At 36.3% G+C, this 16,952-nt stretch overlaps 1 protein-coding gene across 4 annotated transcripts in view; it reads right to left on the reverse strand.

Moving 5' to 3' along the window:
* Window positions 1–16,952, reverse strand: part of MANEA (mannosidase endo-alpha) — a 79,681-nt gene that overhangs the window by 3,096 nt on the left and 59,633 nt on the right. For all 4 annotated transcript variants that reach the window (XM_027602869.2, XM_027602873.1, XM_027602872.2 and 1 more), the window contains one exon: window positions 539–615. In XM_027602869.2, coding sequence (XP_027458670.1) covers window positions 539–615 — 77 coding nt within the window. The remainder of the gene's footprint in view (window positions 1–538; window positions 616–16,952) is intronic.

A 16,952-nucleotide genomic window follows, 5' to 3' on the forward strand; every position in this document is an offset into this window, starting at 1 on the left:
TTGAGGTTTACAAATGATGACCAACACCATAAAAAGCCCATTTTCTATATGAATATATCAACTGCTATCAGTGATAAATGTCTCACTGTTGCTGACAAGTTTCTTTTTAAGAGTACAGTATCTGTCACAGGTTCTTATCAGTAAAATCTTTGAACAAAATGAAACTATTAACTTTTTCCTTGTAATCAGACTAAATATAAATGAAAATATTAGATGTGGGTACACGGATATAAAAGCAGTTCACATTTCATAATTTGAACCTTCTTTTAAAAAGACAAAACTCTAGTCCTGATTTATAGAATATCAATTTAAAAGGTCAGCCAACAAATCATTAAATAGCTTATTAAACACAAACAATAAATCTATACAGAAAGTGAATCAAATAATTTCAGAAATGTTCCTCAAAATGATTATTCATTATAAAATTTTAGTATCTCAGACCATAAGTCATTCAAATCTCAAATATAATTTAAATGTACTCTTCTTAAAATAATTATTGGATCATAAAACAGTAATTATAAACACAGAAGACACTCACTTGTCTATAATATATTTGACATTTTTGTACATGTTTTGATCGTCTCGATTGCTATATGGTTCGATGTGAAAAGTGACCTAAAACAAAAAAAGATTAGAGAAAAAATTATCTGATGTAAAAATAAAACTATTTCATATTTTTAATAATTTAATCTTAATTTAGGATGAATACTTCTTGAACATAAATATTATTAACAGCAAGTTCTAGCAGAGAAAGCTCCTAGTTAACGTTGTTACTGTGAAATAATATGCTCAACAGTTTATACTTTTTACCTCCGTTCTCACAACTCCCTTAAGGTAGTTACTAAGTGAGGCAGACTGCTGGAGGCAAAATAAGCAATCAGAATTCAGAACTCAAATGTTCAACCACTATGCAATACTTCTTCCTATATGTTTATTTCTTTTAATTTTTTATTGTTATGTTAATCACCATACATTCCATCATTAGTTTTTGATGTAGTGTTCCATGATTGTTCGTGTGTTTGTATATAACACCCAGTGCTCCATGCAGAACGTGCCCTCTTTAATTCCCATCACCAGGCTAACCCATCCTCCCACCCGCCTCCCCTCTAGAACTCTGTTTTTCAGAGTCCATCGTCTCCAGACATGTTTCTTTAAAAAGAACATGGTCCAGAAAAATCTGGATTCTTTTCCCAAGTGTGACCAACAACAATTTTTTTTTTTTTAAGATTTATTTATTTGAGAGAGAGTAGGCACATACCAGTGTGGGGAGGGGCAGAGGGAGAGAATCTCAAACAGACTCCTCACCTAGCGAGGAGACTGCCTTGGGGCTGGATCCCACCACCCTGAGATCATGATCTGAGCAGAAATCCAGAGTCAAAAGCTTAACTGAGCCACCCAGGCTCCCCAGTACCAAAGTCCTCTATCATTAAAACACCATTTCACAAAATAATCTACATTTAATGTGTAATAGTACTCAAAGAATTTATCACAAAATTACTGGAAAAATAATACCCACTAGTACTATGAAGGCTTGTTATTGATATGGTTTATAGATCTCTACCATAATTGTACAAAGCAGTAACCAAAAGTATTTTATTTACTGTGCACAGAAGATTCATTTTCAGCTTATATATAAATCAAGAAAAACTGATTATGGCTAGTAAAACCATTTTGTATGATACTTCAAACTAGTAGTGCAGATTGTCACTGAAAAGGAGATTTTGCACTTTTATTACTAACTTTGACTTACCAGTAGCCATTAAACATCTTTATGACCATCTAATAAACATCTTGATGTTATTCTAATCTTAGGGTTTAGTCTCTGTGAAGCAGGTATGGGATTAGAAACTTCTATACTACTGCAATATAAAATGCCTTTGTTTTGGAGCCACCTGGGTGGGACAGTTGACTGAGCATCGCACTCCTGGTTTCGGCTCAGGTCATGATCTCAGGGTGGCGGCATCAATCCTGCCTGGGCTGCTGCTCAGCGCAGAGTCTGCTTGGGATTCTCTCTCACTCTCCCTGTGCCCCTCCCTCCCATGCTCTCTCTAAAATAAATCCATCTTTAAAATGCTTTTGTTTTCAATTACCCAATTAAAGTAAAACGAATAAATAATAAATATGAATACTATGAATAATAATAAAATGGATTTTGCTAGTCACAGAATTTTAAAGTCAGATGCATTTAATGAAAATATTCCCTACTTTGTATATTATTATTGAAATCTCATTTTATTAAAAGGAAGTTTTATCAGTAACAAAATAAGGTCAAATTCAATTCTGTATATTTAAGTACTGCTAGGACAGTCATAGTTTTCAGTAGGTCTAGTATTTACTTTTTAACTTCAAGTGAAAGCAGAATGGCAAGGGTATAGGTATTTTCATGTTCTTACATAATGTTACCTTGGCTAATTCTCCCTTTAGATGGAATGCTGTATTTTCCAAGCTTCCATTTTATATATAAAGGGTACCTTGTTTAAGCAAATAGCCTATGTCCATGTCGTCCTTTCCTTCTTTTGTAAAGTACAGATAAAAAAAGCTGTTATTGATAAATATACAATATTTCATTTTCCCCTCCTATATTTCAAACTTAATTATAATAAAATCACTTCGTAGGTTTAATTAATGATGTAATCTAGTTAATATTTCCTTCACTGGGAAAAACCTATTAGACCAATATTAAAGTAACTTTATAAATGACAGAATACTATATATAAAATCAAATGTTTGCGTTAGCTTCAGATTAGAAAGAATCATAAATGTTCCCTCATTTCATACTGCTACACTTTTGACTCTTCTCTACCCAGCAGCCAAAGTAAACTTTCTAAAGTGCACATCTGATGATCCTGGAGAGTGAGGTCAGCAACATGCTGGCATAAAATGTTCCTATTTATCCACCCCAAAAATCAATGGATTAGACATTCATACATGAACAAAAGCACCCTCATGGGTGTTTTTAGACCCATCACCTTACTCCAAGGAATCTGGGAGGAGTCTCACCCACCAGAGGAGTGAGCCAAACTGCCTAGACCATTTTTGCCTCTACAGGACAAAAACTGGGTGAGTACAGACTGGAATAGTGTCAGAGAGTCTTCCCTAAGGCAGACTCTAGCACACCATTGTAAAGGGGAGAAAAATAGGAGTTCGGCCACCTGAGAGATTGTAAGAGAAACTTTCCTGACACCACCCCTGTGCCCAATGAAACACTGAAGGGTGCTAATTTATCTGGTGGCAGTGACCTCTCCTGCAGGGGAAAAGGAAAGCAGTGAGTGCCTAGTTACGGCAACCAGAGAAAGCCATTCTCTCCCTCAGCACCTGGAGTACTAAGGTGGGAGATCTATAACTGGGGATTGGGAGGAAATTGGGAAAGCAGCAGATAAGAATTTCAAATAGCTGTAATGAGGAAACTCAACAAGTTACAAGGAAATTCAGAAAGAATTCAATCAAATCAAGAATTAAAAATACAAAATGAGTTCTTTCCAAATTCTGGAGCAAAAATTCAGTAAATTAGATCAGAATGTAACAGAGAGCATATACAGACCACATGAAAGAAAGAATAATTGCATGGAGGATAAGAATTTTGAAATAACACAGAAGAGGGAACTTAAAGTATACAAAGCCTAAATGAGTGGTGATTATAAAAAAAGACAAATATCAGAATAATCAGGATTTCAGAAGAAGAGAGGGAGAAGGGGATGGGAAAGATAATCCATGCAAGTGGAAACTGCAATAGAACATCAAATTTCAGAATATAAATTCAAAGAGGGCTGAAAAATTAAGTGTTCAAATGAAAATCACTAATTTTTTTCTGGGAATGTTTTCACGTGCTATGGCAACAATGCTGTATTTTAGTGTTTCTTCTGGTAATACTTTCCCCCAAAATATCAAGATATAATTTATTATACTTACACCAATTACTGCTAACTTTCCTCTTTACAAAATGTGTCTGTGTCAAATATTTTTCTTTGTAGTTTTACTTTATAATTTTGTTGAAATAAATATAACTCTACTAGGAAAAGAAAAAAAAAACACTCCAATTCAAGATAGTGACGTAGGAACCTACAACTCACCTTACATGAACACACTGAATCTACAGCTATCTATAGAACAATTTCCTCTGAAAATAAAAACCTAAAACTTGGCAGAGTGAGCTCTTCCCATCTGGTAAACAAGGGGAAAACCACATCAAAGTGGGTAGGAAAGGCTGAGACACAATCTCACCATAAACCCCCACCACAGACCCATAATCGGATGGGGATTCACAAGTTGGAGCCTCTCTCTGAGAAGCAAAGTGCTTGATCCCACATTGGGCATCCTAACGTTTAAGATGGGCATCCTAACGTTTAAGACTGGCACCTGAGAGATGAGACTCCAAAACATCTGGCTTTGAAGACCTCCAGGGTTTACACCTACCAGACTGATGGGGCTATGGTAAACTGAAAAATGGCTCTTATACGGTTCATGTGCAGATTCACCTGCCCCAAGGCCCAGCACGGTAGCAGTCCTTTGCAGCTGACCAGAGTTTATGTGAAACAGACTCATTTGCTAATGTGAAAGCATTGGTCTGAGGGGCAGAGGCCTACAGGAGGACTCTCTGGGGAGAAGGCTGGTGAGTGCCATCTTATTAATCTCTCTGTTATGCTATAGAGCACCAGTATCTTCTGGAGGAGAGCTTTTATCCATGCCTGGTAACCCAGTTTTTGTGGTTGATGCTCAAAAAACACCCCTTGATCACCTGGCTCTAGAGAATGAGGGGTTCCTGGGTCCCACAGGGCTGTAACAAAGAGGCAGTTTGGCAGACTAACACTCCCAGAGCAGAGTACAGATAGAAGACCAAAACCCATTCCCAGTCTGAGAAAGAGGCCTATTTGCTAGTCTAGGGGCTCTGACCTGAGGCTTCTGGTTGAGCACATTTATAGATACCCACAGAATTGCTCTCACTGAACAGAGGCAAGTGGATGCAATATTTATACTCTCCATCTGCTTTGCTCAAGCGTGCCATTATCTTTAAGAAAGGAACTTATTATATTCATGGCTGGTGCCTTGATTTTTACAGCTGCTTCTGGGGGACACCTTTACATCACTTGGCTCTGGTGGCCAGTGGAGTCTATGCTCACAAATCCCATAGGACTGTAACCAACAGAGAAAGAGTTCTTAAACAGCTACCAAGCTACCACCCCTAGGGCAAAGCAAGAGGAAAAGAGAACTAGGAGCTCACTCTTTTCGTGAAAGAGGTCTATTAGCTTATATCATAGCTGCGAGCTGAGAGGCAGGCTTCTAATTAAACACACATTTGGGATGCCTGGGTGGCTCAGTCAGTTAAGCGTCTGCCTTCTGCTCAGGTCATGATCCCAGGGTCCTGGGATAGAGTCCCACATGGGGCTCCTTACTCAGCAGGGAGCCTGCTTCTTCCTCTGCCTGCCGCTCCACCTGTTTGTGCTCTGACAAATAAAATCTAAAAACAAAACAAACAAAAAAACCAACCACTCACATTTAAGGGCTGCTATAAACCTTTCCTGAGCCCTCAAAGGGCAGGTACTATCTCTCGTTCTCCCTCTGCTGCACTCCAGAAGGTCAGCATCTCTTAGAGGGGAGGTCTTACATGTGTTTGGTGCCCTGATTTTTGTGGCTGCAACCCAAAGGATAACCCCTGATTGCCTGGTTCTGGTAGCAGCAGAGCCTGAGTTCCTGAGTCCCCCAGAACTATAATAATCAGATAGTCCTTGGTGGGGCACCACCCAGACAGCAGATTGAAACACAGCCCCATTCTGTCAAAAAGGCTGAGTTGCTTGTCCTGGAGCTTCAGCCTTAGGGGCAGGCTTCAGGTTTGGCATCCAGCTAGAGCCTACAGAAGTGCTCTTAGGGAACATAGGCCACGGGACGCTATCTTTGTGCCTTCTCTCTGCCTCACTACAGCTTGTGGAATCTCCCAGAAAAGAGCTTATAAACTTGCCTGGAGCCCCAGTTTTCACAACTGCCACTCAGACAACACCTCCAGATCACCTGGCTCTGATGGCCAGTGCATCTTATATATAGTCCAGTGGGACCACAAACATATCTGCATTCTTTAAAAGCTACTGCCTAAGGGTCTGGCTTCTAATCAGCCTGAATCTACGTGCTGAATGAGGCCCTCCCCTTCTTTGGGTAACTAGTTATTGGAACACCCAACTACAGGGATCTGTTAGAAATAATATAGGATGCTTGGACAAACACAAAGGATTGAAAGACCTCCAAAAGCTAGGGCAGGGTTGAATGTTAAGGTTCATCTCCTGCACAAGGCTAGCCATTCAAGACGGGGAGAGGAAGCTGTTTCATCTAATGTGTAGAAACCAACACAGAATCAAGTGATAGAGATAGTAAATAGAGATAGTAACTTACCTGATAAAGAGTTGAAATTAATGATAATTATGCCCACAAAACTCTGAAGAATGGATTTAAGAAGTGAGAACTTTAACAAAGGAATAGGAAATATAAGAAAGTACCAAACGGAAGTCAGTGCTAAAGAATAAAATAGCTGAGCTGGAAAATACACCAGACGGGTTCGATAGCATGAAGCAGAAGAGGGGCTCAAACACAGGTCATAGGAACTCACCAATCAGAGCAGCAAAAAAAAAAAAAAAAAAAAAAGGAAAAACAGTGAAGCTAGATTAAAGAATTTATATGATAACATCAAGCAAACTAACAATTGCATGATAGAGGTCCCAGAAGGAGAACAGAGAAAGAAGGGGGCAGAAAACTTATCTGAAGAAATAACTGAAAATTTCCCTAACCTGAGGAAGGAAAACACCTCCAGATACAAGAAGCTCAGAGAATTCCTAAAAAGATGAACCCAGAAAGACTCACAGTTAGAGATTATTAAATGTCTTAAAATGTAATTAAAATGTCAAAAGTTAAGGATGAGGAAAGAATCTTAAAAAGAGTAAGAGAAAAACACTTGTTACCATACAAGGGAACCTCCATAAGACTAAGCAAATTTTTCAGCAAAAACTAAGCCGACCAGAATAAAGTGTCACAACCAAGAACACTGCACCTGGCAAAGTTATCATTCAGAATCAGAAGAGATAAAAGAGTTTTCCACACAAGCAAAAGCCAAAGGAGATCATCACCACAAACCCACCTTACAAGAAACGTTAAAGGGACTGTTTTAAGTAGAAAAGAAAGGGCGCTAAATAGTAACAACTTGTGAAAGTACAAATTTCACTGGTAAAGGTAAATATATAGTGAGGGTAGTGAATTAATCGCAAAGCTAGCATGAAGCTTAAAAAATAAAAACAGTAAAAACTACAATAATTAAAGTATACACACAATAAAATGATGTAAAACGTGACACCAAAAACATAAAAAGAGGTGTGAGGAGAGTAAAACTGTAGAGTTTGGAATGCATTCCAACTTATCAATTTAAAACAAACTATTACAAATATAATTTGTTATATGTAAACCTCATGGTAATCACAAAGCAAAAACCTACAGTAGATATGTGCACACACAAAATAATGAGAAAGGAATCTAGGCACACCACTAGAAAGCCATCAAACCACAAAGGAAGAGAACAAAAGAAGATAAAAGAAACAGAAGAACCCAAAAACAGCCGGAAAACAACAAAACAGCAAGACGTACAAACTATCAAATTACTTTAAATGTAAATGGACTAAATTCTCTAATCAAAAGACAGGCTAAATGGATGAAAAATAAATAAAAACAAGACCCATCTATATGGTACCTACAAGAGTATTCAGATATAAGAACATGTAGTTTGAAAGTGAAGGGATGGAAAAAGGTATTTCATGCAAAAAGAAACCAAAAGAAAGCAGGAGTAGCTATATGTATATCCCACAAAACAGGCTTTCAAGACAAAGACTATCATAAGAGAAAAAAGGGGATTACATACTGATAAAGGGGTCAATCCAATAAGAAGATGTAGCATTTATAAATATTTATGCACTCAGCATAGGAGCACCTAAATATATAAAGCAAATGTTAAAACACCTGAAAGGAGAAAAAGCAATACAATAATTGTAGGGGACTTAAATACCCACTTAAGTCAATGGATAAATTATTCAGAGAGTAAAAGAAATTATAGGCCTTAACATGTCAGAACAGATGAACTTAACAGATATTTACAGAAAATTTCATTCAAAGCAACAGACTGCACCTTCTTAAAGTGCATCGTCATTCACCTATACTCCAGGATAGGTCATATGTTAGGCCATAAAACGAGTCCTAACAAATATATTAAGATTGAAATCATACACCATGTGGTCAGAAAAGAAGATGAAACCAGAAAACAATTATAAGAAAACTGGGAAATTCATAAAGAGGGCACGTGTTGTGGTGAGCACTGGGTGTTTTATACACAACTAATGAATCATTGAACACTACCACATCAAAAACTAATAATGTATACTATACTGTGGCTAACTGAAGATAAAAAAAAAAGACGAGACAAAATAGAAATAAAAAATACAAAAACTTAAGAGGGGAGTTTATAGCAATGGTACATGATACTGAACAACTAGTATATCAAAGAAGAAATTAAAAGAGAAATTTAAAAATTCCTTGGCCACAGCAACTTCTTTCAAGACACGTCTCCAGAGGCAAGAGAAACAAATCAAAAATGAACTTTTGGGACTTCATCAACATAAAAAGCTTCTGCACAGCAAAGGAAACAGCCAACAAAACTAAGAGGCAACACACGGAATGGGAGAAGATATTTGCAAATGACATTACAGAGAAAGGGCTGATATCCAAGATCTATAAAGAACTTCTCAAACTCAAATAACAAATAACTCAGTCAAAAAATGGGCAGAAGACATGAACAGACACTCCTCCAAAGAACACATACAAATGGCTAACAGTCACATGAAAAAATGCTCAACATCACTAGCCATCAGGGAAATACAAATCAAAATCACAATGAGATACCACCTTACACCAGTTAGAATGGTAAAAATTAACAAAACAGGAAACAACAAATGTTGGCGAGGATGTGGAGAAAGGGGAACCCTCTTACACTGTTGGTGGGAATGCAAGCTGGTACAACCACTCTGGAAAACAGTATGGAGGTTCCTCAAGATGTTAAAAATAGAGCTACCCTATGACCCAGCAATTGCACTACTAGGTAATTACCCCAAAGACATAGATGTAATGAAAAGAAGGGGCACATGCACCCCAATGTTCATAGCAGCAATGTCCACAATAGCCAAACTGTGGAAGGAGCTGAGATGCCCTTCAACAGATGAATGGATAAAGAAGATGTGGTATGTATACACAATGGAATATTACTCAGCCATCAGAAAGGATGAATACCCACCATTTGAATCAACATGGATGGGAGTGGAGGGGATTATGCTAAGTGAAGTAAGTCAAGTGGAGAAAGACAATTATCATATGGTTTCACTCATATGTGGAACATAAGGAATAGTAGGGAGGACCATAGGGGAAGGGAGGGAAATCTGAAGGGGGAGAAATCAGAGAGGGAGATGAACCACGAGAGACTATGGACCCCGGGAAGCAAACTGAGGGTTTCAGAGGGGAGGGGGGTGGGGGGAAGAGGATAACCAGGTGGTGGGTATTAAAGAGGGCACGTGTTGTGGTGAGCACTGGGTGTTTTATACACAACTAATGAATCACTGAACACTACTACATCAAAAACTAATAATGTATACTATAGAGTGGCTAACTGAACATAAAAAAAAATGAGACAAAGAAAATAGAAATAAAAAATACAAAAACTTAAGAGGGGAGTTTATAGCAATACATGCCTACCTTCAGAAATAAGAAAAAAATCTCAAACGAACAACCTAACTTTACACGTCAAGGAACTAGAAAAAAAAAAAAACAACAAAACAAAAAGTTTGGAGCTATATATGAAAATATATATAACAAAGTTTGGAGTTTTATATAGGGAATAGAGACTAAAATGACAATAGAAAAGAAGAAACCAAGAGCTATTTCTTTGAAAATTTAAACAAAATTGACAAACCTTTAACTAGACTCACAAAGAAAACTCAAAAAAAACAGAAATGAAAGAGATGTTACAAATAAACCACAGAAATACAAAGGATCATAAAAACTACAATGAAAAATTATATGCTGACAAATTGAACAACCAAAAAAATGGATAAGTTTCTAGAAACATAAAACCTTCTGAGACTTCATCATGAAGAAAGAAAATCTGAACAAACCAATTATTGGTAAGGAGATTGAGTCAGTAATCAAAAACTTCCAATAAACAAAAGTTCAGGGACAGAATGCTTTGTTGGCAAATTCTACCAAATACTCAAAGAATTTATAGCAATCTCTACTCTTCCAAAATACAGAAGAGAAGCAAACTCTTCCAAACTAATTTTACAAGGTTAGCATTACCCTGATACCCAAACCAGACAAGGATGCCACAAGAAAAGAAAATTACAGGCCAACATCCATGATGAACACAGATGTAAAAATCATCAACAAAATATTACTAAGCTGCATTATTGCCAATAGCCAAGACAACAGAACAACCTGTATGTCCAGTGAAGGATGAATGGGTAAAGTAGCAGCAGAATGTATGTGTATACACACACACACACGCACACACACACACACACACACAATGGAATTTTATTCAGCCATAATAAAGAATGAAGAATAAAATTTTGCCATTTGTGACAACATGGGTAAACCTTGAGGCAATTATGCTAAGTAAAATAAGTCAGAGAAAGAAATGCTGTTTGATCTCACTTAAATGTGGAACAAACCAAGCTCACAAAACAAAGGGCAGGAGGTTGAGGGATGTGGGCAAAGGTGTTTAAAATGTACTGATTTCCAGTTATAAAAAATGTCAGTCATGGGGATGTAATGTACAGCATGGTGACTATGGTTCCTAATACTTCACTACACATCTGAAATTTGCTAAGAGAGTAGATCTTAAAAGATTTTATCACAAGAAAACTTTATAATTATGTATGGTGGCGGATGTTAACTAATTGTGGTGATCATTCCACAATATATAGAAATATAAAATCTTTACACTTTACTTTGGAAACTAATATAATGCTACATGTCAATTATATCCAATTAAAAAAAAAAGAAATCAAAGAATATCTCAAATGACAATGGAAACACAACATACCAAAACCAATGGAATGCTGCAAAACTAGTTCTGAGACAGAAGTTTATAGTGATGAATGTACATATTAAGAAATGAGAAAGATCATAAATAAACAGCCTTAACTTTACACCTCAAGGAACTAGAAAGAGAACAAACTAAGCCCAGAGTTAGCGTAAGGAAGGAAATAATAAAGATCAGAGCAAAAGTAAATGGAAACCAGAAAAGCAATAAAAAAGATCAATGAAACTAAGATCCTGTTTTTCTGAAAGATAAAATTTACAACTCTTAAGTGAGACTGAGAATATGAGACAGAAGGCTCAAACAAAAAGAAATTACAACAGACACTACCAAAATAAATAGGATAAGAGACTACTATGAATAATTATATGACCTCAAAGAAATGGATAATTTCGTAGAGACACAGAAATAGGAATGTCTGAACAGTAACATGTGAGGAGATTGAATCATTATCAAAAACTTCCTGACAACTGAAATCCCATGACCAGATGTCTTAATTGGGCAATTCTGCCAAATATTTAAAGAAGAATTAATGCCAGTACTTTTCAAGTTTTTTTATAAGAACTAGAAGAGGAGGGAACACTTCTAAACTCATTTTATGAAGCCAGCATTATCCTGATGCCAAAGCTAGATAATGATGCTATAGGAATGGATGGAAAACTATAGATCCTATGAAAAGAGAGGCAAAAGAACATATTTAATGATATTAAAGGCAAAATACAACAGACTCACAGCTAACATTATAGTCAGGGAAAAATTGAAAATTTTTCCTCTAAGATCAGGAACAAGACAAGTATGCTCACCTTACCACTCTTTTTCAAAATAGCCCATGCAAGTCCTAGCTAGAGCAATCAGGCAAAACAAAGATATATAAGGTATCCAAATAGGAAAGGAATAAGTAAAACTGTCATTATTTGCAGATGATAGGACCCTATATATTGAAAATCCCGAAGACTCAAATTAATGGATCTAATCAGTGACTTCAGTAAAGCTGCACAAATTAAAACCAATATACAGAAATCAGTTGCATTCTGTACACTAACATACATCTGAAAAGGAAAAAAAAAATATCTCATTCACAAACACATCAAAAACAATAATAAATACAGAGGAATAAATTTAACCAAGGAAGTAAAAGATCTGTATAATGAAAACTACATAACTTTGCTAAAAGAAATTGAAGACAACATAAACAAAAGGAAAGACATCTCATGTTCACAGTTTCAAGAGATAATATTGTTAAGATGTTCATGCTACCCAAAGCAGTCTATAGATTCAATGCAATTCCTATCCAAATCCAATGTAATTTTTCACAGAAATAGAAAAAACAATGCTCAAATTTGTTTAGAACCACAGAAGATCCCTAGTAGATAAAATAATCATGGGAAAGAACAGTAAAACTAGAGCTATCACACTTCCTAATTTCAAACTATACTACGAAGCTATGGTAATTAAAATTTGGTACTGGTGTTAAGATAGACACATGGACCAATGGAACAAAATAAAGAGCCCAGAATTAAGTCCCTGCATATAAGGTCAATTGGTATTTGGTAAGGGGGTCAGGAACATCCAGTGAAGAAAAGATAATTAACAAATGGTGCTGGGAAAACTGTATAACCACATGTAGAAAAAGAAAATTGGACCCCTAATTTATACAACTCACAAAAATTGCCTTGAGAGGGACTTGAAGACTTAAGCCTAAGACCTGAAACTGCAAAACTCTTAGGAAAAAAACATGGGTAAGAACCTTCTTGACATTAGTCTTGACATGATACTTTGTATATGACAACAAAAGTACAAATGACAAAAGAAAAAAAAATCAGTAAGTGGGACTATATCAAATTTAAAATCTACACTGTAGAAGAGAAACAATAAAATGAAAAGACAGCTATGGAATGGTAGGAAATATCTGCAAACCATGTACTGGATAAGGAGTTAATATCCAAAATTTATAAAGAACTCATACAATTCAATTAAAAAAATCTGATTAAAAAATGGGCAGAGGAAGAGTAGAGACATTTTTTCCAAAGAAGATATCCAAATGGCCAACAGGTACATGAAAAGGTGCTCAGTATCACTAATCATCAGGGAAATGCAAATAAAAACCAAAATAAGATGGCCATAATAACAGATGTGAGGTGCTATCATCAAAAAGAATTGTTGATTAAGATGTGGAGAAAAGGGAACCCTTGTGTACTGGTAGTGGTAAGGTAAACTGGTGCAGCTACTATAGAAAGCAGTATGGAGGTTCCTTAAAAAATTAAAGACAGCATAATATAGAAATTTCACTTCAGAGTATTTATTCAAAGGAAATGAAATCACTATCCCCAAAGGATATCTGCCACCCTCATGTTCCTTCCAGCATTATTTACAATAGACAATATATGGCAACAATGTAAGTGTCCAATGGATGAATGGATAAGGAAAATGTGGTATATATACACAATGGAATGCTATTCAGCCATGAGAAAAAAAGAAATCCTGCTATGTGTGACAACATGGGTAGACCATGAGGTCATTAAGGTAAGTGAGATAGGTCAAAGACAATTTAGGATATCTCTTATGCGTGGAATCTAAAAGAAAATGAATGCAAACAAACAAAAAAACACCACAAAAAACCAGTAGAATGGTGTTGCTAGGGCCTGGGGGCTGGAGGAATGGGAGTGATTTTGTTTAAGGGTATATACTTGCAACTAGTAGATAAAATCCATGGAGATATAACACACAGGACAGTGGTTATACACAACAAAACTGTATTATAAAGACTAGATCTTAATTGTTCCCATCACTAGAGGAGATTATAATTATGTGACATGATAGAGGTATTAGTTAGTGCTACAATGGTAATCATACTACAGTATAAATTTATCAGTGTGTTGTAAACCTTAATTTACATGTTATATGCTGGTTATATCCCAAAAAAGGAGGTAAAAATCAAATCAAGCTTTCCTCCTCCAACTCCTCCACACCCCATCTTCACTCCTCTATACCCTTCATCTCCTAGAATACAAATGAGGTCCTCCTACACCTATATGGTGCTATAATACTTAGTACTTTTCTCTTCCCGCAATTACTTGTGTTTGTCTCTGACCTCCACCAAACTGCAAAGCCCCTTAAGATACAGAGAGATTATATTATTAATACTACCAGCATCTGGAATAGCACCTGAATGAATACATGAGTGAAAGATTTCCATGCAAATTTGGTTAACAAATTAAACTCTAGGTCTGCCATTTATATACGCCATTTAGGTGAGATTTACCAAGTTTTCACAACAAATTCACCCTATAACTCAAGAACAAGGAAGGAAAAAAAAAGGGGGGGGAGGAGATCATTGATACTATAACATCTTTCAAATGGAGCTGAAAAATAACCTTAAAAAAAAAAACCACAAACATACTACATGCAACTTTTAACATAGCCAAAAATCTGCATGAACCTGAGAAACAGAATTTTCATTTATTTGGCCTATGACTCTAGAGCCATAGGCCAAATAAATAATGGATGCTGGTAAACTAACAGTATGAGAAATGTGATTTATATATAACATAGAAAAACACTTGCTATTTTAAAATACAAAATTGTTAAAATGCAAGACCATCAGTGGCTAAGTTGGTTCTTTCACTGGATCCTCCTGATTTTCTTTTACCTAGATGGGTGATTTAATTCAGATTGTGATGTGATGATGTTATATAATTAACAACCCACAATCTCCGTGGCTTTCAAAGACAAACATTTGTTTGTTGCACATAGTTATATGGACTGGCTATGATGGCTCTGCTCCAGACTGTGGGTCAGGTTCAGATCTGCTCCATGTGCCTATCATTCTGGGGGTCTAGGAAGAAAGAGCACCGGAGGCATGCTGTTCTTATAGAAAAGGAATACAACCATGGAAGCACATCTGGTGTTTATGCTCAGGTATGGTATATATTATGTTTTTTCACATCTTATTAACCAAAGCAAGCCATGAGGCCAAGGCCAACATCAATGGGTCAGTAGGTACATTCACTCTTTTCCATGGAGGGGAAGGGAAAAAGGACTGTTGACTAAAGAGTGACACAATCTACCAAAATGTGTTTCACTCAAACACTGTTTCACCACTGTGGGTTTTTTGTTGTTGTTGTTGTTGTTTTTAATTTACTTCTTTTAGAGTGTGCGAACAGGGGTAAAGGGCAGAGAGAGAGAGGAAGGAGAACATTAGGCTCCCCACTGAGTGGGGAGCCCCACAGAAGGCTCCATCTCAAGACCCTGAGATCATGACCTGAGCCAAAATCAAGAGTCTGACGCTCAACCTACTGAGCCACCCAGGAGAGCCCCTCACTGCTATGTTCTTAAAGATACAGGAGGACAGCAAAGATATAGTGGAAAATACCCAGCTCTGATTTTTATTATATGCTTAAAAAGTGCTAAAACAGTCCTTGTTCCAATGAATATGCTAACAAATATATCAAAGAGCAGATAACTTGAAACTCATAATTTATATTTTGCTTTACTCATTTACTCTGCCCCCCCAAAAAAAAAATTAGTCCACGTTTGCTAGAGATAAAGCAAAACAAGTAACTAAAGTGTCAAACATTTTTGTTATTCTTGCTCATTTGTTTGACTTAAAAGCACTCACCTAAAATACTAGTTAAACCCTTATGTAATCAAAACTAATAAGCTATGACAAAAGCTTAACTGTGAGACAAACTCATTTCTTAACAAACTCTCTATTCCTAAAACAAAAAAAGAGAAAAAAAAGGAAAGACATTTTTAGCTCAAAAAGTAGAAAGGGAAGAGTAAAACAAACCTGAGGAAAGAATGATTAATTCTATCAATCAAGACCGAATAGAATTAATACACTAAAACTGTTAGAATATTTTAAAAACCTATTAGAATATTTAAAAAATAAAACTGATAAATTGAAGGGCTGCTTTTTTGGCAGGAAGGGGCTAAGCAATTCTATACTAATCAAATTGTAGAAAAGGGGAGATTATTTTCTTGTGCTGAAAATTAGCAAGGGCAAAAAGAGCTGTTACTAATAAACCCACTTATTTTACTCTTAAAGTTTCAGGTGTGGTAAGTTATGCAGATTGTAGGCCACAGTTTCTTAGCACAGAACTCACAATATTATTCATCTCTTCTATCACTGCCTTAGAACTTTAATTTTAGTAAGTTACTGTCATTATTTAAGCATTAACTCTTCTTTTATTAGCAAAGTTTCCATTCTTTATATAAACAGGATATATTACACTTTAATTATAAGAAATATCTGCTCAACAACACTACAGAAATCACAAAAACTCAATAACTAAAACCATCTTATGGTTTCATCCTGTCATTTTACAAATGAGGATGATAAGCCAAGAAGATGAAGTAATTAATATAAAATTCCGGAGCTGAGATTAACTCCAGTCTCATGGTTCCTGGTCTATTTTTGTAAGCACTGCATAGTTGCTCCCCAGACACAAGGCCAAGAAATTATCCTAAACATTTTGTAAAATATTAGCCTGTCTGGTTCCAAATGATTCTGATCATTAGATATAAAAGCTGAAGCACAGCAAGACCAAGTACGTTGGCAATTAGATATATCTTTGCCACATTCTCCTGAACAGGAAGCTTTACAGAGGAGAAAACCAAACCTATCCTCATGCACCAGAACATCCTCACTTTACCTTTAAACTCCTGAAAGTACATACTTAAAGGCCAGCTTTCTTGAGTTGTGAAGGCCTCTTCCCTCTCATGTCCCAGGATTACAGAACTTAGAATTACATGGACAGAAGAGTGGCCTTTGGACCTGTTTGGGGGAAGATAAATCATATTACTTATCCAGTTTCAGACCTGGTGCCAGAATTTGCAAGGT

The sequence above is a fragment of the Zalophus californianus genome, chromosome 7 (genome assembly GCF_009762305.2).
Source record: "Zalophus californianus isolate mZalCal1 chromosome 7, mZalCal1.pri.v2, whole genome shotgun sequence".
NCBI classification, from domain to species: Eukaryota; Metazoa; Chordata; class Mammalia; order Carnivora; family Otariidae; genus Zalophus; species Zalophus californianus.